Here is a 20,885-nt window from a genome sequence, read left to right as displayed (position 1 = left end):
CTGAACCCCAAGAGCAGGGCTCTGTGATGTCCTTCGATCGCCCACGGGCAGGCAAACTTTGACCCAGGTGGGGAGGAAAGAAACCAGCTCCCCTCTCCCCCCCCCCGCCCTCCTTTCCTACCTGTTTGCATCTCCGACCACAGCTCGCCCACCCCGGCCTCCACGAGGAAGGTCCTGCTGTGCCTCGACCGGCGGAGCTGCTCCCTCGCTGCAAGGAAACAAGGCCAAAAACGTTATGGGTGGGGGAAGAGAGCCCGCCAGGCAATGTCAAGAGCAGCACCTCTGCCGGAGAGTCGGTTGGGCTTGAAAGGTGAAGTGCCAGTTTGCTTTCCACACTGAACTCTTCTGCAGTAGCAGGAGAGGTTCTGTGTTCAAGGAGGTAAAGGTTCCCCTTGACATTTAGTCCAGTTGTGTCCGACTCTAGGGCACGGCGCTCATCCCCATTTCCAAGCTGTAGAGCCAGTGTTTGTCCCTAGATAGTTTCCGTGGTCACGTGGCCAGCGCGACTAGACATGGAAAGCCGTTGCCTTCCCACCGAGGTGGTACCTTTTTATCTACTTGCATTTTTACAGGTTTTCGAATGGCTAGGTTGGCAGGAGCTGGGACAAGTGATGGGAGCTTCCTCCGTCGCATGGATTCGATCTTACGACTGCTGGTCTTCCGACCCTGCAGCACAGAGGCTTCTGCTGTTTAACCTGCAGCGCCACCACGTCCCTGTGCTCAAGGAACTCTTGTTCTTTTTCTTAAAATTTTGGAGAGCTTTCTATATCCTTTGGTCTGAAGCGCGACAGCCTTTGGATGCGACCCAGTCTGAATCGGACCCTCGTGTTTCTCAAAGGAGGCTGACTCCTTGTTCAAACGAAATTTCCAGGAGTGGACACGAGGTAAGGAAGGCATTACAAGGAGTGCAACTGTAATGTGTGAGTTTCGGGAGTGAAGTGCGTGTAACCAACCGAGGGCCCCCTCGTGTAACACAGGGCTCAGTCACACGTGCCACAAGAACCCTCGTTATACCGATTCTTTCTTGAAGTGTTACATATTTACATGCGGTCTGGCAGTGTAGATCTACCGCGGGGCCCGTTCACATGGCTGTCCATTCAATCGGCATATTTCTTGCTATATGTACCAGTTCTCTAGGCTACATGTGCCGTCTCCTAGAAACGGATTCATTTGCAGCCCTCTTTTGGGGTCTCCCCGGTGCCCTGAAATTTTCTTTAAAAAACAACAACACCCCAATAATTCGTTCAGTGATAGCTTGCGGTTTTCCTGTCACTCCCAACTGTTTCTCGAGGGCTGTTTGCAGCTTGTCAGTTTAGCTCTAATGCGAAAAGGATGCAGGGAATTCCCTGACCTGCCTGAGACTCTCGCCTGCTCAGGGAAATGGATCATTTCCCGCACTTCCCTCTGGAAGAGGCTCCCGGCTTTCTCTCCAATGGGCTGGCGAGAGAGGCCTTTGTCTTTAGAACTTATTTCTCTCTCTCTCTCTCTCTCTCTCTCTCTCTCTCTCTCTCTCTCACACACACACACACACACACACACACACACACACACACACACACACACACACACACACACACACGGCCACCGGAAAGACAAACAAGGGGGTCCCAGACCATAACCGTGCCAGGAGGCAAAAATGGTGAGGTTGTGGCTGTCCTACTTTGGGCACATCACAAAAAGGTAGGATTCCCTAGAAAAGACAATAAGGCTGGGAAAGGTGGAAGGCAGCAGGAAAAGAGGAAGGCCAGACACGAGATGGACTGACTCCAGAAAGGAAGTCACAGGCTTGAATTTATCCAAGAGCTCAGCAGGGCTGTTGTGGAGGGGACCTTTTGGGGGTCACAAATTCATGGGGTCACCATCGGTCAGAAGCGACTTGACGCTCCCCCTCACTGCTCTGCTTATGCCAGAAAGAAAAGTTTCAATAAACATGAGCATCCTTTTGCATCATTTTATGTTGAAGTCTTCAGACCAATTTTGAAGGGTTCTGTACCCAACGCCTCTCCTAATCGTGCACAAAGCGCATCCTGGTGAACAGAACCAAAAGGACGTGGGGCAAATGTGGTCCCAGCAGATGCAGAAGGACTTTCTTTTGTAAGGAAAACCACCTGCTTTTCAAAATGAGAGGGCCTTTGCTAGAGAGAGGAGTCAATCCAGGCTTGATTTTTCTGATGCAGAGGAGACCATGGATTCAGATCTCGGTTTTTGGAAAATAATGGCTATGGCTATGCCATTGAGCATCGCCCACCCCACCCCCCAAGAAATCAAGAGAGCCCCCCACAAATCCCACCTTCCTATTGGCAGAGATGCAGCCATTTCCGTGAGGCTCTTTGCAATAAGCAGGGCTTTTATTAGCTGTGGTTTGTTGTGCTAATAAACCCAAATGACAAGCAGATGGGGGCATCTTAATTTAAAACATGCCTTTCTCTAAATGGAAAAAAAATAAAAGACCAGAAAATAAAAGTGTTTCAGAATGTAGGCAGGCTAAGAAGGAGAACAGGGCTTTGTTTGACTAGAAGGGCTTTTTCACAAAATTCACACCCCGCCTGCGGAACTCATGGCCACATGATGTTTTGTATTCGATCCTGACTGTCTGTCTCCCTAGTTCCAGTTCAATAGTCTAACCATTGGACCATACTGCCCCTGTCCAGTGGGTTGCCGGCAGGATAGACCTGATGGGCCAGGAATTGGAGAAGTGACCCTAAACTCCCCCCCCCTCGAGCCAGCACAGGGCCATGGCAGGTGGGCCATTTGGGGAGTCCTTGCTCAAAAAAAGAGCACATAATGGCCAGTATCTTGCGGCCTCTCCCAACGAAAGTGGCCCCACTGATCCAATGGGATTTAGAAAAGGGTTGACTCTGGCCGTAGATTCAGCTTATCGAGCAAGGCTTCCGAGCTCCTTTGTGATACATGCCTCAAAGCTAGCAGCTCCGGAGAAGGAAGAGGGTGGGCGTGAATTTCAGGATGTGTGGCAGCTTTGATGCCTGAGCGCCCCGTCTTCTCTCTTTTACAACTTGCACCTGAGCTCACTGGTTCTGTGCAAAACGGTCTGCATGTATGTCGCACGCATCAGCGCCAGAATCCCATTGGCAAACGTGAAACAGAAGAGTCCCACTTCTGGAGCACTCTGGATTTGCTCCAGTTTTCTCTGCAAGCCAAAGATGGCTCCAATGGAGGGGGAAAAACATCCTCTCTCTTTCTGTGTCTGTGTCTGTGTCTGTGTCTGTGTCTGTGTGTGTGTGTGTGTGTGTGTGTGTGTGTGTGAGAGAGAGAGAGAGAGAGAGAGAGAGAGAGAGAGAGAGAGAGTGCTGCTTGCGCACAAGCTCAGTAGATCCTCCTTGTGCAAATGGCAGGAAAAGTGCACCCAGGGCTTAGAATGGATAGTTTCATGTGCAGCGAACAATGATACCAAGGGAATATTTGCTTAGGGGCCACTGCAAAGCGGTCTGTGTTGTCTGTCTCACTCTCTCGCAAGTGCCTCCATGCGTACATGTATTACTTTGCAACACAAGGGCCAGGAAATCGTAAAAGCCTGGCCTTCAGTCTCTCTCGTTCTGGCCCTGAACCATCAGGAAATGGGAAGCCGTTGACCTGACCACATGAAGGTGCCAGCCTGCATCTTCCCGTTTGCCCTCTCGGCGGTCTCCACCCCCTGCCACAAGCCAGGTGCCGCTGGAAAATGACAAGGCTTTGAGAGAGACCCTCTGCCCGTCCTCAACTCCTCCAATTTGAAGACCAGCTTCTTTGGAAGAAGAAGGTACAGCACTGCATTCATGGCACAGAACATCATCCATCCTGCACCATGTGCCACCTCACCTTTCCCGTGATGCTTCCTCAAGGCCATGCACTCTGTTTCCCCCCCCCCCCCCCACACACACACACAGACTTCACCCCGTCCCCATCCACGCACCTTGCCTGAAGCTGGAGTCAATGGGAAGGTCCGAAGCAAGGCCGTTGGCCTGAGGTTTGTAGCTGAGGTCTATCAGCTGATTGAGGCGCAGCTTCCGGCAGTAGATGGAGGCGGCTTCGGGTTCCAGAGCAATCAGCAGCTGTTCGGGGTTCTCCGAAGACACCAGACCAGCCTGAAGGAAGGAAACAGAACAAGGGTTTAGAGGGCAGGAGGAAAGGTTGCCGTGGGGAGCTGAAAAGGACCCACCCCGGAGAGCCCCCGTTGTCGTCACATGCTGCTGTCGCGTCACCTCCTACTTGGGGTGACCCCATGAATGAGTGATTTCTGCCCCAAATCCAGCTGCCTTGTTCAGCTCGTGCAGACAAAAGCCTGTGGCTTCCTTTAGAGAGTCCGTCCATCTCGTATTTGGTCTTCCCGTTAGAAGAGAGCCCAGAGCAGGGCAAAGTTCCTGCCTTTGATTTCCCCCAGAATCTCCCAGCCGGCATGCTCAGGACGGTGTCACGGAGTTGTCAAAAAGGAACTCCCTCGGGTTGTGAGAGAATCCCTCACATCAGCTCCTCTTCTAGGCAGACTCCTGACCCACTGCTGCGCGCGCACATGCAGGCACACACACACACACATGCACGCACACACACCAACATGCATAGGTCAGTTTTATTGCAAAAACCAATCAAGCAAGTCATCAATCAGATGAAAGTACGAAAGGCTAGCTGGGATATTCAGGGTTCAGGCAGGATCTATTGCGGTACAACAGCGTAAGAACTGGAAATCATTTCCCATCACGGTCAAAAGTGATCCTGGCAGCCAGCAATGTCTGAGAATGTAGAAAAAGTGATGAATCTGAGTTTATTGATAACTCAAAGCAGTTTCTCATATATTAGCTTCAGAATCCTCATCACTCTGCTGAATAGGAAAGTATTTAATTCCTTCCTTCTGCAGATGGGAGAGATTTGGCAGAAAGACTGAGGGGTGTGACCAGACGGCCACATTGTCCCAGCCTAGAGCAGACTAGATTTGTTCGTTTGTCTGTTCATTTGTTCCTTTATTTATTTATTTAAATTCAATTTTTACTCTGCCTTTCTAGTAGCCAGGCCACCACTCTGGGCAGCTTACAATGGGAGCATCAGCAACGTATGCTAAAACTCGATAATAGACAAAAATTAAGGCACTAGATTGGGGGGGAAAAGTGAACCCCCAACTTAAGCATGTCATAAAATCGATACTAAGACGCAAGAGGACAGCAAGCCAAACAATCCACCTATAAAAATGTGGGTCATCGAAAAAAACTTAAAGCAACAAAATGAAACAAAATTAATTAAACAGGGGCAAGAGAATGGAAACCCTGAGTAAACAGCCTGGTCTGCCCTTTTTTTTCCTGGAAGCCAAGGAGGGGGCGGGGGCCTGATGTATTTCCATGGGAAGAGAGTTCCATCTTGTTGTGCAACCCCCCCACCCCTTCCTCGATGCTTGGCTTAGCCCCTTAATGATCTCAAGAAATGGAAAACTTCCTTTCTGCTCTTGGGAAGGGAGAGGAAGTTTACCATTTCTTTTTAATTGTTCTAACTGACACAGGGCAGGCAACACTGAAAAGACTGGTTTGTTCGTTTTTTAAAAAGCTCTTTCTAAGCGTCGCTGATGTGTTTGTTAGCAACAATTTAGAAGCAATGGACGTTTTCCTCTCCCTTGCTTGCCCCAGGGGACTGACCAGGGAGGAAGTGCTCCCGTTTATCAAGATTGTGGAGTCCCTTAAGGCAAGGGACAAAATTCAGCCACCTGCCATCCGAGTCATTCTCAGCGACCACACATGCCGGAACCAAACCAAAATGGATTAATGCCTTCCTGTCCCGAAGAAACCGTGGTCTCCTGACAGAGACCCAAAAAAGATGCAGAAAGGCCTGGATCAGGGGTTGGCTAGTTCATGACAGCATGTCTGTTGCGCGATCACCAGGAAAAAGGAGTCAACTGGCATCTTTCCAACCTGGACCCAACCACAGGCCAAATGCCTGTGTAGTCACACCCTGAAGGCCACTAGATCATTCACAACGGTGCTCCTGCTGGGTGTCCCCATCTTCCTTGATGCTTCTTCTTGCCACACAGGATTTTGATCCCTCCGCCAGGGACACCTGCATCAGTCTTCCGCTAGCAGGTGCCCTGGTCGGCTGCTCCCCTCGGGATGTGCCGGTTGCATCGTGATGGGGCTGGTTCTCCAGCTCATCGGAGAGGCATGAAGTTGGGGAAAGCTGGCCTGCGTGGCGTGGAAAATAAAATCTGCCTGCAACAGCCAAGTCCTCTCAACCCTGCCCATGGACATTGGCCTCCACAGTGGCACCGAATCAGCCGGCTGATTTGGCATCGTTCCTTGCGCAGCAAATAGGTGGCACTCAGGGTGCTGCCGTTTCCCTTTGTTGAGTGTCCAGAAGCCGCATCAGCCGGCAGGAGCCAGAGATGGGTTGCCTTCTTCACCTTGAGGATTTAAGGGCACGCAAGAAAACGGCAGACCCACAGAGATTTACAGTTGTGTGTGGGAAGGTAGGAACTTTGACCCTCTGAAAAAACACATGTTTTGCCGACTGAGGAAGAAAGGCAGGCGGTCACAACAGGGCGATGGCTCTTGTGTTCAGGAAATCCACGGTTCCATCCCTGGCATCTCCGTTTCAATCAGGAGTGGGCAGAGCGGTGCTCTCTTGAGGCTCACAACTCCCAGCATCCCCCACCGGTGGCTAGGCTGGCTAGGGCCGGAAGGGGCGGCAAGGCTCCAAACTCGGGAGGGTGTTTGGCAACCAAGGAAGTTTGAAAGGCCCACCTCTCTCTCTCTCTCTGCCCCCTAAGAGCTGCTGCCCATCAAAGAAGCCACGCAGCGGCTGGAAGGGCCAACGGTTAGACACTGCCCGTGGCTGATCTGGACACCTGCCCAGAGTGACGTCACAGGGGGAATTACTTTAAAAAGCAGGAGTGCATCAACGATTGAAATCAAGGGCCATCCCTTCTTGTGTAAACCCTGACTTTTCAGAAAGGAGCAAAAAAAACTCCCCCCCCCCTCAACAATGCCCTGCATGCAACAGAGAGTCTGGGAAAACAAAGAGATATTTCTGCTCATTGAGCAGAACTAGATTTCGCTGCAGCGTCCTTGGCCCAAGACGCAACGCCGTGTGTGTGTGTGTGTGTGTCTGTGTGTGTGTGTGTGTGTGTGTCTCTCTCTCTCTCTCTCTGTGTGTGTGTGTGTGTGTGTGTGTGTGTGTGAGGGAGAGAGAGAGAGAGAGAGAGAGAGGAGAGGTAGAGGCGTTCCAGAAACGGCAAGCAAAGAGCAGCTAAAACCACTGAGCGAGGGGGGGCTGCGTCTTGCAGGCGTCTGGCATCCTCGGTTTAATGCAGGCACCCCAACCTCTGCTGGGAAGGCTTTGGGTTTATGTCAGTGCAAATTATAAAGGACTGCAAGCAGCTAATAACCAAGGGAGACTGGAAAGTCTCAGGTTTCATAGCTTGTGCATGGATCTCTCTCTCTCTCTCTCTCTCTGTGTGTGTGTTTTGTGTAGCTTCAGTTTCCCAGATGGGAGGAGAGAACTCAATAACCTAAGTTTGGAAACACGACTATTTTGGCCTGTGTCTCCTATAATTCCCCAGTCAACATGACCATTGCAAGTTGTAATTTTAAAACTTCCATAAGAGTTTTAACTGGGAAAAAGTTCCAAGTTCTGGCTCTAGAGACCCAGGAGAAGGCAGCCAGGCAGGCAGGCAGGGCTATGAATGGTGATGGAGAAATGGCACCTTCCCCATGTTCAGAAGCAGCCTGGCACAGCCCAGCTGTTGCATGCACATCATTTTTCTTTTTCACCAAATGCAGAAGCACTTAAAGGCGGGGTATCGGCAGACCCAAAACATCAGGGCAGTCCACAGCTGGTCAAGGAGACATCTGACTCTCCTACAGCACCGTAGAGAGGACTGGCTTTAGGCGTGACTGGGAGCAGGGAATGGAGTCTGGATGTGTGGGCAAAAGGAGGGATACGGGCAAGGGGACTGCTCTATGGAAGTGGTCAATCTACATGACACAGAGAGGCTGCCATTAGAAGATGGGGATCCACCGATGTTCTAGAGACATGATTTGGGCAGACCTTCAGGACCAATCAAATATCCTTTTGAATGAAACCCATGTTTCCCCCTTCCAACTACAAAACCAAGCCTACTGATATACAAGCAGCTTCTGTTGTAGCAATAAGCTTTAGGTTAGGCATCCTTCACTATGGTAGCAATAAGACATTTCTGGCATTTAAAGAACTCACTCTTATGAACTCTTGAACTGAGTATATAGTTTCGCCACTTGTGGGCTGGAGAGGAAGACCAGATCGGGTAGCGGCCATGAAATCAGCCTCAAATCAAGGGAGGAGGAGGGTGGGCAGGGCGCTCTCTCCCCTCCCAATACACGCACCTGCAATATTGCGTAAGAGGAAATCCACACACTCCTAAATGGAGGTGAGACACAGCAGAGCAGCTCACCATCTGGCTGACTTTGAGTCCGTTTTTAAAATGGCAAGGGAAAACAAGGAACACCTTTTACGAAGGATCCTTCTGGGACCGAGCCTGGGACAAGGTGCGCACCATGGGGTTGCAACAAAAAAAAAAAGGGGGGGGGGAACCCCAGGATATTTCATGGCCAAACAGTCATCACACGCCTCGCCCCATCCTGTCCCCTGTGCCTTTCTCTTGCAGTTGCCCATCCTGGCTTAAAGGATAATGCAAAGGCAGAAAAAGCAGGAAGGAAGTGGTGGGGGGGGGGGAGGAGAGAACAGCCAGGAAGAAGGGCATGGGCCAACTTCGGGGAAGCGGGGGGGGGGCGACCCTAGTTATACTGGAGCATTTTTAAGAGGAAGCCTGTTACTGCAATCAGAAAGCAATTTAGCTCACTTTTTGCACTGCCCACGGCACAGCCTGGTTCAATCTATTTTCTGGCAACCAGGTGACGTGCAGGAAATAGCGAACCAGCCTGACCTGTCTCATGCCCAATCGGGACCTTTTTGGTCAAGCAGCAGGGCTACCCTTTTGGGGCGGGGGGAGCTGGGCTGGAGTAATCGGGAACCCATTGTGGGCGCTCAGAAGGCTGGCTTTAAGGGAGATCTCACCCAGAGAAGGGACCTTTTCCAGTCCACCCTTAACGCCACCCTGCACCCCGTGGAAGAATGAGGCCCTGCAGGCTGCGTCTTCCCATTTCACGCTGGCAGGTGCACGGGGGACACTGAACACAGCTGGCGACCATTGCTTTGCACGGATACCCAGTGCTCTTGGCCACCCCTCACCCCTCCCTCGGCCAGTGCCTGGCACCCACATGGCTAGAATGGGACGGTTCGGCTCCCTTCCTGCTACTGACCAGATAGGCGGCCTCCCTCATAAACTGCTTGGCTGGTTGTTTCCAGATGGCTGGCACCGTGATCACCCACCGGATGGCCCCGTTCTCCGGCAACGAGAGGCACTGATCCTTGAGTTCCTGGAAGAAACGCAGGTCAACAAAGTCAACCGGACTGCAGCGCAGAGGGAAGGATCCAAGGGCTGAAAGGGAAGCCCTCCCCCCCTTCCTAAGAGCAGCTGTCATGAGACCCCGTGTGGCGGTTGGCCATTGGCTTCGTCTTCCCTTGAAAGGTGTCCTAGCAAATGACATGCTATGCCAAGAGCATCCTCTCCTGCCCTCCGTTTTGGTGACTCCTGTTCCTTTGCTTGGCCGTGCATCTCTGCCACTCTGGCACACCCTCTCTAGTAGGCACACACCTTGACCTGTGCTGGAACCACAGCTGGAGATAACGTGTTGCAATGGTTTGAGCGCTGGACCTGGGAGCCCCAGATTCGAATCCTCACTGGGCCATGCAATTTCAATGTGTAAGCTTGAACCACCCACTTGCTGGACAGAGTAGTTGTGAGGATTAAAATGAGAACCACAGACACCCCTTTGAATGCCTCAGAGGAAATGGGGTGTACCAATGTAAGAGATTGACCAACAGACAACACTTCCAAAGGACCAGCTGCCCCGTGGCCGTTGCTCCTGTCTGCCTGCAGGAGTGTAGAGCAGCTGCAAATACCGGCTCACAGCTGTTTCTGACATGCCTTCTCTTTAGACATTTTTGGTGTCAAGAACATCTGACGCCCATCTCTGTGTGTGTGTGTGTGTGTGTGTGTGTGTGTGTGTGTGTGTGTGTGTATGTGTGTGTGTGTGTGTGTGTGTGTGTGTGTGTGTGTGTGTGTGTGTGTGTGTGTGTGTTGGGGGAGGAGCCATTCTAAGAAACCGGCGGAGAACTGGGATGACACCAGTAAGGATTGATAGAACCTCATTTATGAGTTCCTGGTGGCATGCGTGAGTGATGGGAGAAACATGATCTATATCCTCCATGAAACCTAAATCCCACCACCAGCACCAGAGGTCTTCTCTCCTTCCTTTATCCCCTGACATGGTGGTGCCCACAGCAGGTGACACCGCTGTGCCATGGGACAGGAGGCCCAGCCCCATGGGACTGACCTTAAGGGCAACCTTCTTCCAAGTCTCTTCGGTGAGAGGATTCCAGCACTAGGGTTGCTACCTCCGAACAAGCCCTTTTCTCTCCTCCTTCACACACATTGCCGGATTCAGCAGAACCGACTTATCAGGCACGTTCATCAGGTGAAGAGGTGGCCCATTAGCTACCCTCATGCAAAATGGTTGGGCCTCCACAGGAAGTGTCTTAGCGAAACTTCAGAGGAGATTCTCATAAAGATAATTAAGCAACTCCCCCCAGACGTGGCTGCTGAGGTCTTGTTCAAAGCCACTCGACTGGATTACCTACGGCGTACATCTTGGCTGGCTACTAGTCTGGCTTGGCTCAAGAGGCTGGTCTCTGAAGACCCCCAAGGGGCTGGGACCCTCCGAGTCCAAGATCCACCTTTGCTGCCACGCCTTCCCACGAGCCTTTGCTCAGTGGCTCATCTTCCTTCTTGGGCAAAAAGGACCCAAGAGGTCCTCCTGACTGGAGGGGATTCTGGGTCTTGCAGAAGTATTCCTTAGTCTCCTGCACTGGCATGAGAAGGGAACAGGGAAGCGTTTCCAAACCAAACCAGGATGCAGGCGAAAGTCTGAGAGAAAAGGCTACGAGAAGGCCACGAACGGAGAGGAGGGGAAATATTTTGGAAAGAGTCACTTACAGCACGCCAGGCCACACGCTCAGGAGAGGGAGAAAATACCACTGCAGCAAATGATTCGTGGGGACTAAGAGCAGCAGCTGCCTTGTGCTTTTTGGCAGACAGCTGCAGAACCACGCGGGAAGACCTTTCCCTCTCAGCCCGACGGGGTCTCTGCCCCCAACGCCAGGTGCCTCCGGGGGGTCACCCCTTTCTCTTACCTGCACAGCTTGCTGCTTAAAAAAACGGAGGGCATGGGCAAAGACATCCAATGCCTGCACCTTCTTCCCATTGACTGCTTCCAGTTCAGTTTTCATGGTCAAGTCCTAACAAAAGGTAGTGGGGGAGAGGAGGGAATACTGGTCAGGCTCCGATCAGCAGGATTCCCTAGCGACTAGGGTAGGCCCAAGGTATTTTGCTGCCTGAGGTAAAGGGAGAAGTGGCACACCTCTCCGTTCCATGTGCAAAACCTGAACAGGCTAGATCTTGTTTGATTGTCTTTATAATGGCCCGAGTTCAGAGAAGATACTGTTTTTGGACTATACTTCTCAGAATCCCCCAGTCAAGACAGCCACTAGCCTCTGGAATTTGCAGTGCAAAAAAGGAAACACTTCAAAAGCCTGATGGAAACAGTATTGTATAATGTACTTGGGGGCAATACATTAGCTTTGGGATGGAGGGTGTGTGAATATCCCCATCAACTGAGTGCCTCTTTCCTGTCCTGAAAACAATCTTTTTTTAAAAAAAACACCATTATGCTGTTCCAGTCTAGCGCTATGTCAGATAAGTGCTGCAGTTTCAGATCAGCTGCCATATCAAGCCTCCATTATGTCACTTGCCATTTTTTAAAAGACACCCTGCTGTCAACATCAGTCTAGGAAATGCCCACCATCATCTTGATGGATCAGTAGAGGCAACGCCACACATCAGGAATGGGAAACAATGTGAGCAAAATTGCCATCAAACCCCCTCCCCCAATAATCCTTGCTTGCTGAACAAAAAGGGAACAGTGCCCACAGAAAAAATGACCAGCTAACATATGATTAGCTGTGCATGATGTAGGTGAAGGGAAATGTGTTGAATCTAGCCATGCCATCTCTGGCAGCAAATGGTAACTGGCAGTGCTGTTGTGACCTTAGCGTCTTTCTGGGATTTTTTTTTATAGGTGTGTGAAGTGTCACTATAGGTAAAACACAACCTGCAGCTTCTGCCTCCAGGGGACTAGAAACTTGTCCAGGTGGTTCCCTTTATTACAGCATGGATGGTCATTCCAGCCCAATGTCTCTGACAGAAGTCACTTCTTGGTTAGCAGAAAGTGAACTGAAGAGTTTGAGGGCTGCTTCTATTTTTTTAAAGCAGAATCAGGATCCAGTGCAGGCTTTACCAGCAATTTAAGATTCTGTGTTGCTTTGAGGGTGTGATATTCTCGGTAAAGCATGCAACCGACAGGTGTGGATGTAAACATAATAATTTTTAATGGAAGTCCCATATTAAAAAACCCAGTTTAGCCCCCCGGGGAAGGCAGCTTCTCTGTCTCGTGGTCCGAGAAGTCCAACCCCATCACGTCTAACCCCCTGCTCAAGGCAGGGATCCAGTTCAAAGCAGATCGGGCAGAGGGATGTCTAAATTTCTCTTGAAGGCCTCCAACACTGGAGCGCTCGTCACCTCTCGAGGCCATGGGTTCCCTTGTCGTACTGCTCTAACAGTTAAGAAGTTTTTCCTGATATTCAACTGAAATCTGGCATCCTATAAGTTGAGCCTATTATGACATGTCCTGCAAAGTCAGGGTTCAGCTCTGATTTTCAGCTTTGTGAGATCTTGATTACAGAAGTCAGCCGGTTGCCCCCATATGGCTTTACTTCACTTTTTATGTATGTTTGAATCACATGTCCTGCATGTCATTCAGCACCCAGCCTACTCATTCCAAGCCAACGTTTTCCAGATGTGTCAGTCGCCCAGGTAGGTGATAGGGCTTGCCTTCCCACACATCTGGAGAAGCACCATCTTGGGAGGAAAGCTGTCCTGGGTTCCACCTCTGCCCTCCCAGCAAATTTGAGATCAACAGGCCCTACTCACGCTTGTGCTGTGGATCTTCATCTTAAACTTCTCAAAATACAGCCAGTCTCGAGCCTCTTCTGGGTCAAGGTCATGATAATAATCTCGGGCGGTGTAGCCGAAGCTGTGGAAAGCGCCCTCCGGGGTCAGGAGGAGGCTGGTGGGAGTCTTCTGATGGGCCACCCCTGGATCTCCGCCTTCCCATTTCCTGCCGTGAGAAGTCCAAAAAACGAGTTGAACATCTTAGAAACAAATTGTACATTATAGGCAGCACACCCATGGGAGAGTAAATTTCTTAAGTGCTGACAACATCTGCTTGTCCCCACAGGATCTTTTCCACACCTCCTGCAGTTTGCAGTTTAGGTTGCTTTGTTTTGTGATTGGTCAGTGGGCGGCCAGCACTGACTTTTGTTTGCAAGCCTGATTGCTCTGTCATAAGCACCCACCTGAGTCACACCTCTGGAATGCAAACACCATTCAGATTCTCGGTTGAGTGTGAAACAGATGGCTGATGTTATGCATTTGTGGGGCAGGAGCGCAGGGGAGTCATTCTACGTTAATTAACACAAGTGTCAGAATATTAAAATTCAGTGCCGTGTTTTAGATCTTTCCACAGCTAGCCACTTTGATTGCCATTTGTAAGCACACGGTGGGGTAAAAATAAAATAAGAAACAAGCCCTATGAAGATGCCTGCTCTAGTGAAAGTCTTCAGTTTGCTTTGAATTGAACTGAATGATTCCTTTGGAAAAGCAAGGATAAAGCAATGATAAAGACCGAACTGGGGTTTCCTACACACACATCATATGTACTATCACAGGCTGCAACGACATGGTGAAATACTGTCCAGTTCACTCTTCTAATAAAAGGGGTGAATTTGAAGTATCTTTTTTTCTTTTTTACCAACCACATGACGCAAAGGCTGATTCTAATCAGTCCAAATCTTTTTTTGGTCCCAAAGTGGCTTTTTTCCCCCTCTGCCACTGGAAGGGCTTCTACTTTTTCAAGCCAGAACGATCCAGACAGCTTTTTCCTGTGTGAGTTGTTGTGATACATTTGTGGAAAGACAGAAGGGGGAGCCTGACGGTAAGTGGTGTTTCAGTGACATTGGCAGCTGGGACGTGATGTTCAGGACCGAAGGAACACAACCTTGCATTCCTTCCTCTTCTCGATCATGCTCCAAATGTTTAAAATTTAGTTAGTTTTCTTACATATATCAGTCAAACGCTAAACCACCCAATCACCTTATTGCTGGGTCCCCATTATTATTTCTAACATTTACGCCCCGTAAATAGATTGGCAGAGGTAGGGCCAGAGAAGGAAGGAAAGAAGGGGGGGCTGTGGATTGGAGCATGGATTGCACTCCCGTCTGATATGGGCACTGAACTCCCAAATCCGTCTGCAGCCCCTGTGTGAGCACTGATGTCCATTTCCAACATCATAAGGGCAAATTTCAAATCTCAGCAAAGCCGAATCACTCCAGTTCAGCTTTCCAGTGCAGCCGCTCCCTACGTTTCAGACCCTTTGCCCGAAAGGAGGCAGCTATCCTGACCTTGGGCTCTCCAAAATGTATAGGATCCCAGCACCCATTATCCTCGGCTGGTCTGGTCTGGCTAAGGATGAGGGCGGGGTTGTTGCCTGAGATGTCTGGTGTCGGATTGGGTAAGGGAGAGATTCGTTCCAGGCCTGCAAGGTACCCACCTCATCATATGAATGGTCTCAGGGTCGCTGGCAAAGCTGAAGGCGTAGCCGCTAGAGGTGGTTCCAAAGTCAATAGCCACCACCACAGAGAAAGGAGGGGATCGGCGCGTCCGGATTTCATTCCTCTGGAAACACAAAGCAAAGGATTCAAGGGGGGCTTCCTAACCCGCAGTGAATACGGAAAATGGGCAAAACCTAGCATACAGAAGGAGAGGCAGGAATCCTGGGTAGGGACACTTCAAGCTACATGGGAAGGACAGACTGCATTTAAAAAAACTTATTTATGTAAAGAAATAAATATCCTGTTGCATGTGATACATGAACAAAAGTTGTGTTTCAGGTTTGTATCCTGGACCTTGAGCCGAGGCCACGGTCGCACTAGAAAAATGCCTCCCTTTTTCTTTCGCATCTTCTGCTTCCACTATACTCGTGCATTGTAGTCACGTGGCCCCATATCCTGGGTTAGTGGTTCATACATTTTTTTTCACCATTCTACCTTTTTTAAAGAGTAAATTAGATATGTTGCGTTTGTCTCCACCCCACAAGCAGGACATTTCCTTTTCCTTTTCTGTGCATTTTCGTTCCCCCCCACTTTTCAAACAAGTTATGTGGGTACATCGGTGTGTTGGTACATTGCCTGTGCTGAGAGGATACCTCAAAAGTGCATTTGTCTTCTTAGCACCACCCGGTGGAAGCTTGCGGTGGGTGGTGGGCTAAGAAAATCCTCCTCGAGGACTTCAAGCCGCCTTTGAGAGAAGCCGATCAAGGGACCCACTTCCCCGTTTGACAATTATTTTTTTAAAAAAAAATTAAGGGGGTTGAACAACAGCAGGTTGGGGAGGTGGGACTGCCTGCAGGATTGCAATGGAAATGAATGGATTTAGTAATACAAACTCCATGGAATGTCGGCTGTACTGCCTGATGAAACACAGAACAAAAACAGTAAGAGCCTCCCAGCAGGCTGGATTTGATGCAGAGATAGCACGGAGGGGGAACCAAAGAATCGGTAATGACCGTCTGTCATCTGAACCATACACAAAAATGGGGTGTGTGTGTTGAAATTCACAAGGAGTAATTTGGAAACATTTTGTTGGTGTGACCGCAACCTAATTTGGGGTGTTCTGGACAGATTCAGAAAAGGTCTAAATCCAAGCAAGGCTCTAACAAAGCACATGCCAGCCCTCAAATCTGGTCGCTATACAGGATCAATTTTCCATCAGAGGGTTGGGGTCTCTAAAGACCAGAGCCTTTCCTCTGTGTAAGGAAAACATGAGGTTGAGGAATTGGGGACTGGGCTCTCCTTCTTTCCCAATCACAGGAAAGGGCTTGTCTCCCATTGTCCAGTGTCAATGTTTTACGAGGAGTAATTTGGGAACATTTTGCTGGTGTGACAGAACAGACACCCACCCACCCCAATCCAGGGCGTTTTGCCAAGTCTCTCTCCAGAGAGAAGGAATTGTTAAAAGGGTTGTCTGTATCTGGGAGGATGTCGAACTGGGGGCTTGCGTGAAAAATGCCGGATACGCTGGTCCTTTCTGCTCTGTGTTCACCTCCAACTCCTGTAAAACTGCATTTTCCTTTTGTGCTAACTGAGTGGAGGCTCCTTAGCCTATGTGTCCTTTTCCTTTTGGAAATTGTGCAGCAGTCTTTTGAGGAAACACCCGAGCGGCTCCTGTTGTAATAGAGGCCACTCCTGCATGAAAATCTCAGAACCTGAAAACTGGCAACCTCCAAGCCTTTAAAAAGGGGGCCTGCTAGTCCTGATAATAAGAAAGGTGTTGGCAGTTCTTTCTTCTTCTTTTTTTCTTTGGAAAAGAAACTGGACATAGGCATCACAGAAAGGCTGGCCCCTGCTTGTTCGGAATTTGGCAGGCACAATCCCTCAGTCATTTAGGATTTCCAGTGAGAGTCAGCCAAAAGAGAAAAGAGTTCTTTGCCTCATGTGCTGACTGGGACATCATCATCATCCCTCCCCTCTCAAAACCATGAGTTGCGGAGGAAGTGAAGACTAAAGAAGAAATGTGCCCCAAACGTCTTAGGATCTCAGCAAACACCTTCTCAAATTCCCTTTTCATAAGAACCTCGAATGCACACATGGGCCGTCTGCAGAGCAAGAAGGAGGTAGGCTTGACCCCCCTCCTGTTGCGCCCCTTCCCCACAAATGCCTCTCTGCAAAGTGCAACATATGAGAAGAGAAACAGAGAGTTTAAAAGACACACACACACACACACACACACACACACACACCACACACACACACACACACACACACACACACACACACACACACACACACACTTGCATGCCAGTTTTCCCTGCTCCTGCTCTAAAAGCTGTTGCATTAGTGGTAAAGAGATATACCAGCTAGGAAACCATGCATCTGCCAGTCTGGGACTCAGCTGGCATACATGGCATTAAAAGCCCAGAGGTTTTGATGCGATTAGTGTTCTTGGATAGCAAATCCAATGTGCATACTTAAGTTCCAAGCTTCTGCTCTTAAGAATAACTAAGAGAACTCCTAGCCACCCGATATAACACGTGACAACACAGTGAGTTGAAGGACCATAAAACCACTGGTACAACACAGCCGGGGTTTGCAGGGTACTGTAGGACCTCTGGATTTTTTCGAGTTGCATTGTCAAAAGCTATCTCTGCCGTAACACAAAGCTTTTGACGGTGATTGTGAGCTACCAATCAGGAGGCATTAGCTTTACAAAAGACCTGCTTTGATTGATCAGTGTGGAATTATTTTTGGATTCTTCATATAAAGGACAGCTTCTTATGGGGATGGTCATGCTCAGCACATGCACCTCCAAATTTGCCAGTGCATAAAATGGCTTCTGAGAAAGCTCAAGAGAAGCAAAGAGAGAGAGGAGCCATCCTCGCTCTTGCAGATAGCCCATGGACCTCTGAGCCACTTGGCGTGTGTGTAGCTGCTTTCGGAACAAGACTGGATAAACACAGAGAAGGCACATCCTTTATTGGCCACGACGAGCCGTTAACACAATCCTGGACTCGTTCTCGGGTCCTTGTGCTTACCGGGGACTGAGACGGAGTGAGGGGAGCGATGTTGCAGCTCTCGTTATGAAGTCCGGGGGAGTCCGGTGGACAGGGAGTGTGGGGCTGCTCACCATTCGTACCTGGCAAACAAGAAGAGAGAGATTTGCCATCCATTCACCATGTATAGTACAAATAGAGGCTTTGAATCAACCTTTCACGTAGGTCGCCTATGGTAAATGAGAATCTGCCAAAGGTGACCAGGAACAGAAAGCTCCTTCCCTTTTTGATTTCTGTTTACACTAGGAAAACGTTGGCTATTTGTTTTCTTCCAGGCTGCTCATCTCCCACAAACCTGTATGTGTGGGCAGGTGGCATAGCTAACTTCTGAGGGGGCACGATACCACTAGATAGGTCTCATAACCTTGGCACCTCAATATGCCAGCCTCATAGGGGTGAAAGCATGATTGCAGTGCCTCATAACCAGCTTCAAATCTTCTCTCCATGGCTGAAAGGATTTCCACCTTGTAAGCCTTGGTTTGTCCACCAATGAAATGGGGAGAAAAGCAATATTGAGATAGTGCTTCTCATTTATAACACACTAGGTATGTACTATTCTTTTCGTGTTCAAGATCACAGACTCAATTAATTTAATCACCATCTCAATTACCCTCTGAAATTCGTGCCCGTGTCCACCGCCCCTTTAAGGCATTTGCCATCCATTCACCATCTACAAACACAAATTTCTCAAGAATGCGGATTGCTTTCCTAAGGCTTTCCACAACCTTTTGAAAGAGAACCTAATTATCTTTCCAGCACATCAACATAACAAGGTCAGACCAGAGGACAGGCCTAGTATGTGTTGAGGAAAGATGTGCCCCCAAAAGGGGCAAAAGACATCGGTCCTAGCATATAGTTTTCCTTAGCTGTGTATTTTGCACTTAGCATGCTTTCATTTATGACTGCAGGGTTAATGAGGGCCTTTATTTGGAAGTCTGTTTGTTAAGGAAATTGGAGATAATTTGGCAGACACAGGAGTTCTCCTGAGCATCTAGTTTGACGTGCACCCCCCCAAACAAACTGCTTTTTTTTGTCTTTGTCTTGCTTCACTGGATGGCTTTTCCGATACATTTCCAGTTACCGATGGACGCAAAAGAAGACAGTGAGGTATAGTGATTAAAGTGTGGAATTAGCGCGCAGGAGGTCCAGATTTGAATTGCCACTTGGCCAGAAAGCTCATTAGGTGACTCTGGACCTTTTTCTTTCTTCCAGTCGGACCTATCTCACAGGGCCATTGTGAAGATCAAGCAGCAGGAAGGAGGGGAACAAAATACAGTATGTTACCTTCAGCCCACCCACCAAGGGAGAAGCAAAACATACCAATAATAAAGACTCTGTGGAAGCAGAAATTCCGTCTGCATGCCCCACCGCACAACTCCAGCAAACAGAAATGACACTAACTGGGAAAGGGCTGGTAGCTTAGATCTACCAAATGTGGAAAACAAGTTTTTATGGAAGAATAGTGTGTAGCTCCTCGCTTTAGATCCTGCAAAGGAAAGCAATCTACATTATGATCTTCCTCCCAGAGGGCTTTGCTGCGAATCATTTGAAGCCCTGCATGGGCTTCTCGCTATTCCAGACCCCTTTTTTCTCCGGCTAGGCAGACCAGGATTTTTCACGCAAGGTGAATTCAAGCATCTAATTTTGCACTCCACAGAACTGCTTTTTCTTATCCTCATTGGATCGCTGGGGAAGAAATGAGCACCACATGAAATACATGCCCATCAGAGATCCGAAGCAAATCATTAATTTGGCACATACTGGAAAAATTAGTACAGTATATGTTCTCCCCTCATAAAAGTCTGGCAGGCTTAAAAAAAAAAACACAAAGTCTGTGATTTCACTTTAAAAAGAACCATCCAGATCAGCATAAGCAGCATGTCATTGAGATGGCGGAAAACATATTACAGATCAAATGCCAGAGTCTTCATGGAGGACAAAAGTGTTTGGAACTGCAATTCTCCATGACTTCTTCTTCTTCTTCTTCTTCTTCTTCTTCTTCTTCTTCTTCTTCTTCTTCTTCTTCTTCTTCTTCTTCTTCTTCTTCTTCTTCATCATCATCATCATCATCATCATCATCGAACTGCTGAGCTTGAAACAGCCAAACTTTTCCTGACTTCCATGCATTCTTTTCCCATTCCTCACTTTTTCACCTCCTGGCTTGATGAAAAAGTGCACCGGAGTGCGAAAACTTGCATATTTGGGGAATTCATAACTGATCCTAACACAGTTACCCCCTGGCTTAGGGATCTGGGATTTTGCTTTCTTGGAGAAATGTCATGGAAGACGCCTGGGGACAGGGAGCCCCTAGCCTGGCCTCCGGCAATCTCTGGGTGGGTTTGAGCAGGGGTGGGAGTGGGGCATTTCCCTTTTCCAAGAGGGGGGGGGTGAGGTCAAGCCAAGGGAAGGCGGGACCCCCTTTCTTCAGTGCCCTAGGACCCAGAGCAGGATGCATGCCTTGCTGAGGTGCTGAGTACCCTGGAAGCCAGAGTTCGCCCACTCCTCGCAAGCCGAATCAGGCCGACATGTCTCCTCTCCCGTCAACACGCAGACCGCACGCCTCTCGGCACACATGGTTCCAATTAGAGGGGGACCTGGTTAATTGCTGCTGCCTCCGCCTCCCACCCCCTCCCACCCGGCCAAGCCAGCAGCCGAGCTTCTTGGCTGACATGATCCAGCTGCATCAGTTGCGGGGGGGGGCACCTGGGGAGTCAGCGTTCACTTTGTCCAGCCTGCACGCCCTGGGCCGCAGGGCCTCCCTCAGAGGTGGGAGGGTGGAGATCAGCCGGCGCCAGGCTCCTTGGGCCTCCTTCTGCTTTGCCCACTGCCCGAAAGGGGCAACTGGGACCGTCTCCTGGCTCGGGCTCCAAGCCAGGAGATTGGAGCCACCCCATTCTCCCTCGTCCCCTTTCAGTGGCAGAAGGCTTGAGTTACTGGAGGTACAAAGATGTACAGAAACACGGCCATGGATCCTGAGCGTATGGGGAATCGTATAAGCATGGCCCTGTCATACAGCCAATCCTCCCACCGGAG

The 20,885-nt window shown here is 49.5% G+C and overlaps 1 protein-coding gene across 1 annotated transcript in view; it reads right to left on the bottom strand.

The window, feature by feature from the left end:
• HSPA12B (heat shock protein family A (Hsp70) member 12B) overlaps window positions 1-20,885 on the bottom strand; it is a 43,531-nt gene that overhangs the window by 6,962 nt on the left and 15,684 nt on the right. The window contains exons 3-9 of the mRNA XM_020795216.3: window positions 17,835-17,935; window positions 14,796-14,920; window positions 13,118-13,304; window positions 11,263-11,367; window positions 9,270-9,386; window positions 3,911-4,082; window positions 122-208 (exon numbers count right to left, since the gene is read on the bottom strand). Coding sequence (XP_020650875.2) covers window positions 122-208; window positions 3,911-4,082; window positions 9,270-9,386; window positions 11,263-11,367; window positions 13,118-13,304; window positions 14,796-14,920; window positions 17,835-17,935 — 894 coding nt within the window. The remainder of the gene's footprint in view (window positions 1-121; window positions 209-3,910; window positions 4,083-9,269; window positions 9,387-11,262; window positions 11,368-13,117; window positions 13,305-14,795; window positions 14,921-17,834; window positions 17,936-20,885) is intronic.

This window comes from Pogona vitticeps, chromosome 5 (assembly GCF_051106095.1).
Source record: "Pogona vitticeps strain Pit_001003342236 chromosome 5, PviZW2.1, whole genome shotgun sequence".
NCBI classification, from domain to species: domain Eukaryota; kingdom Metazoa; phylum Chordata; class Lepidosauria; order Squamata; family Agamidae; genus Pogona; species Pogona vitticeps.
Note: the sequence above shows the minus strand (reverse complement) of the source record. Positions and strands in the feature narration are given on the sequence as shown.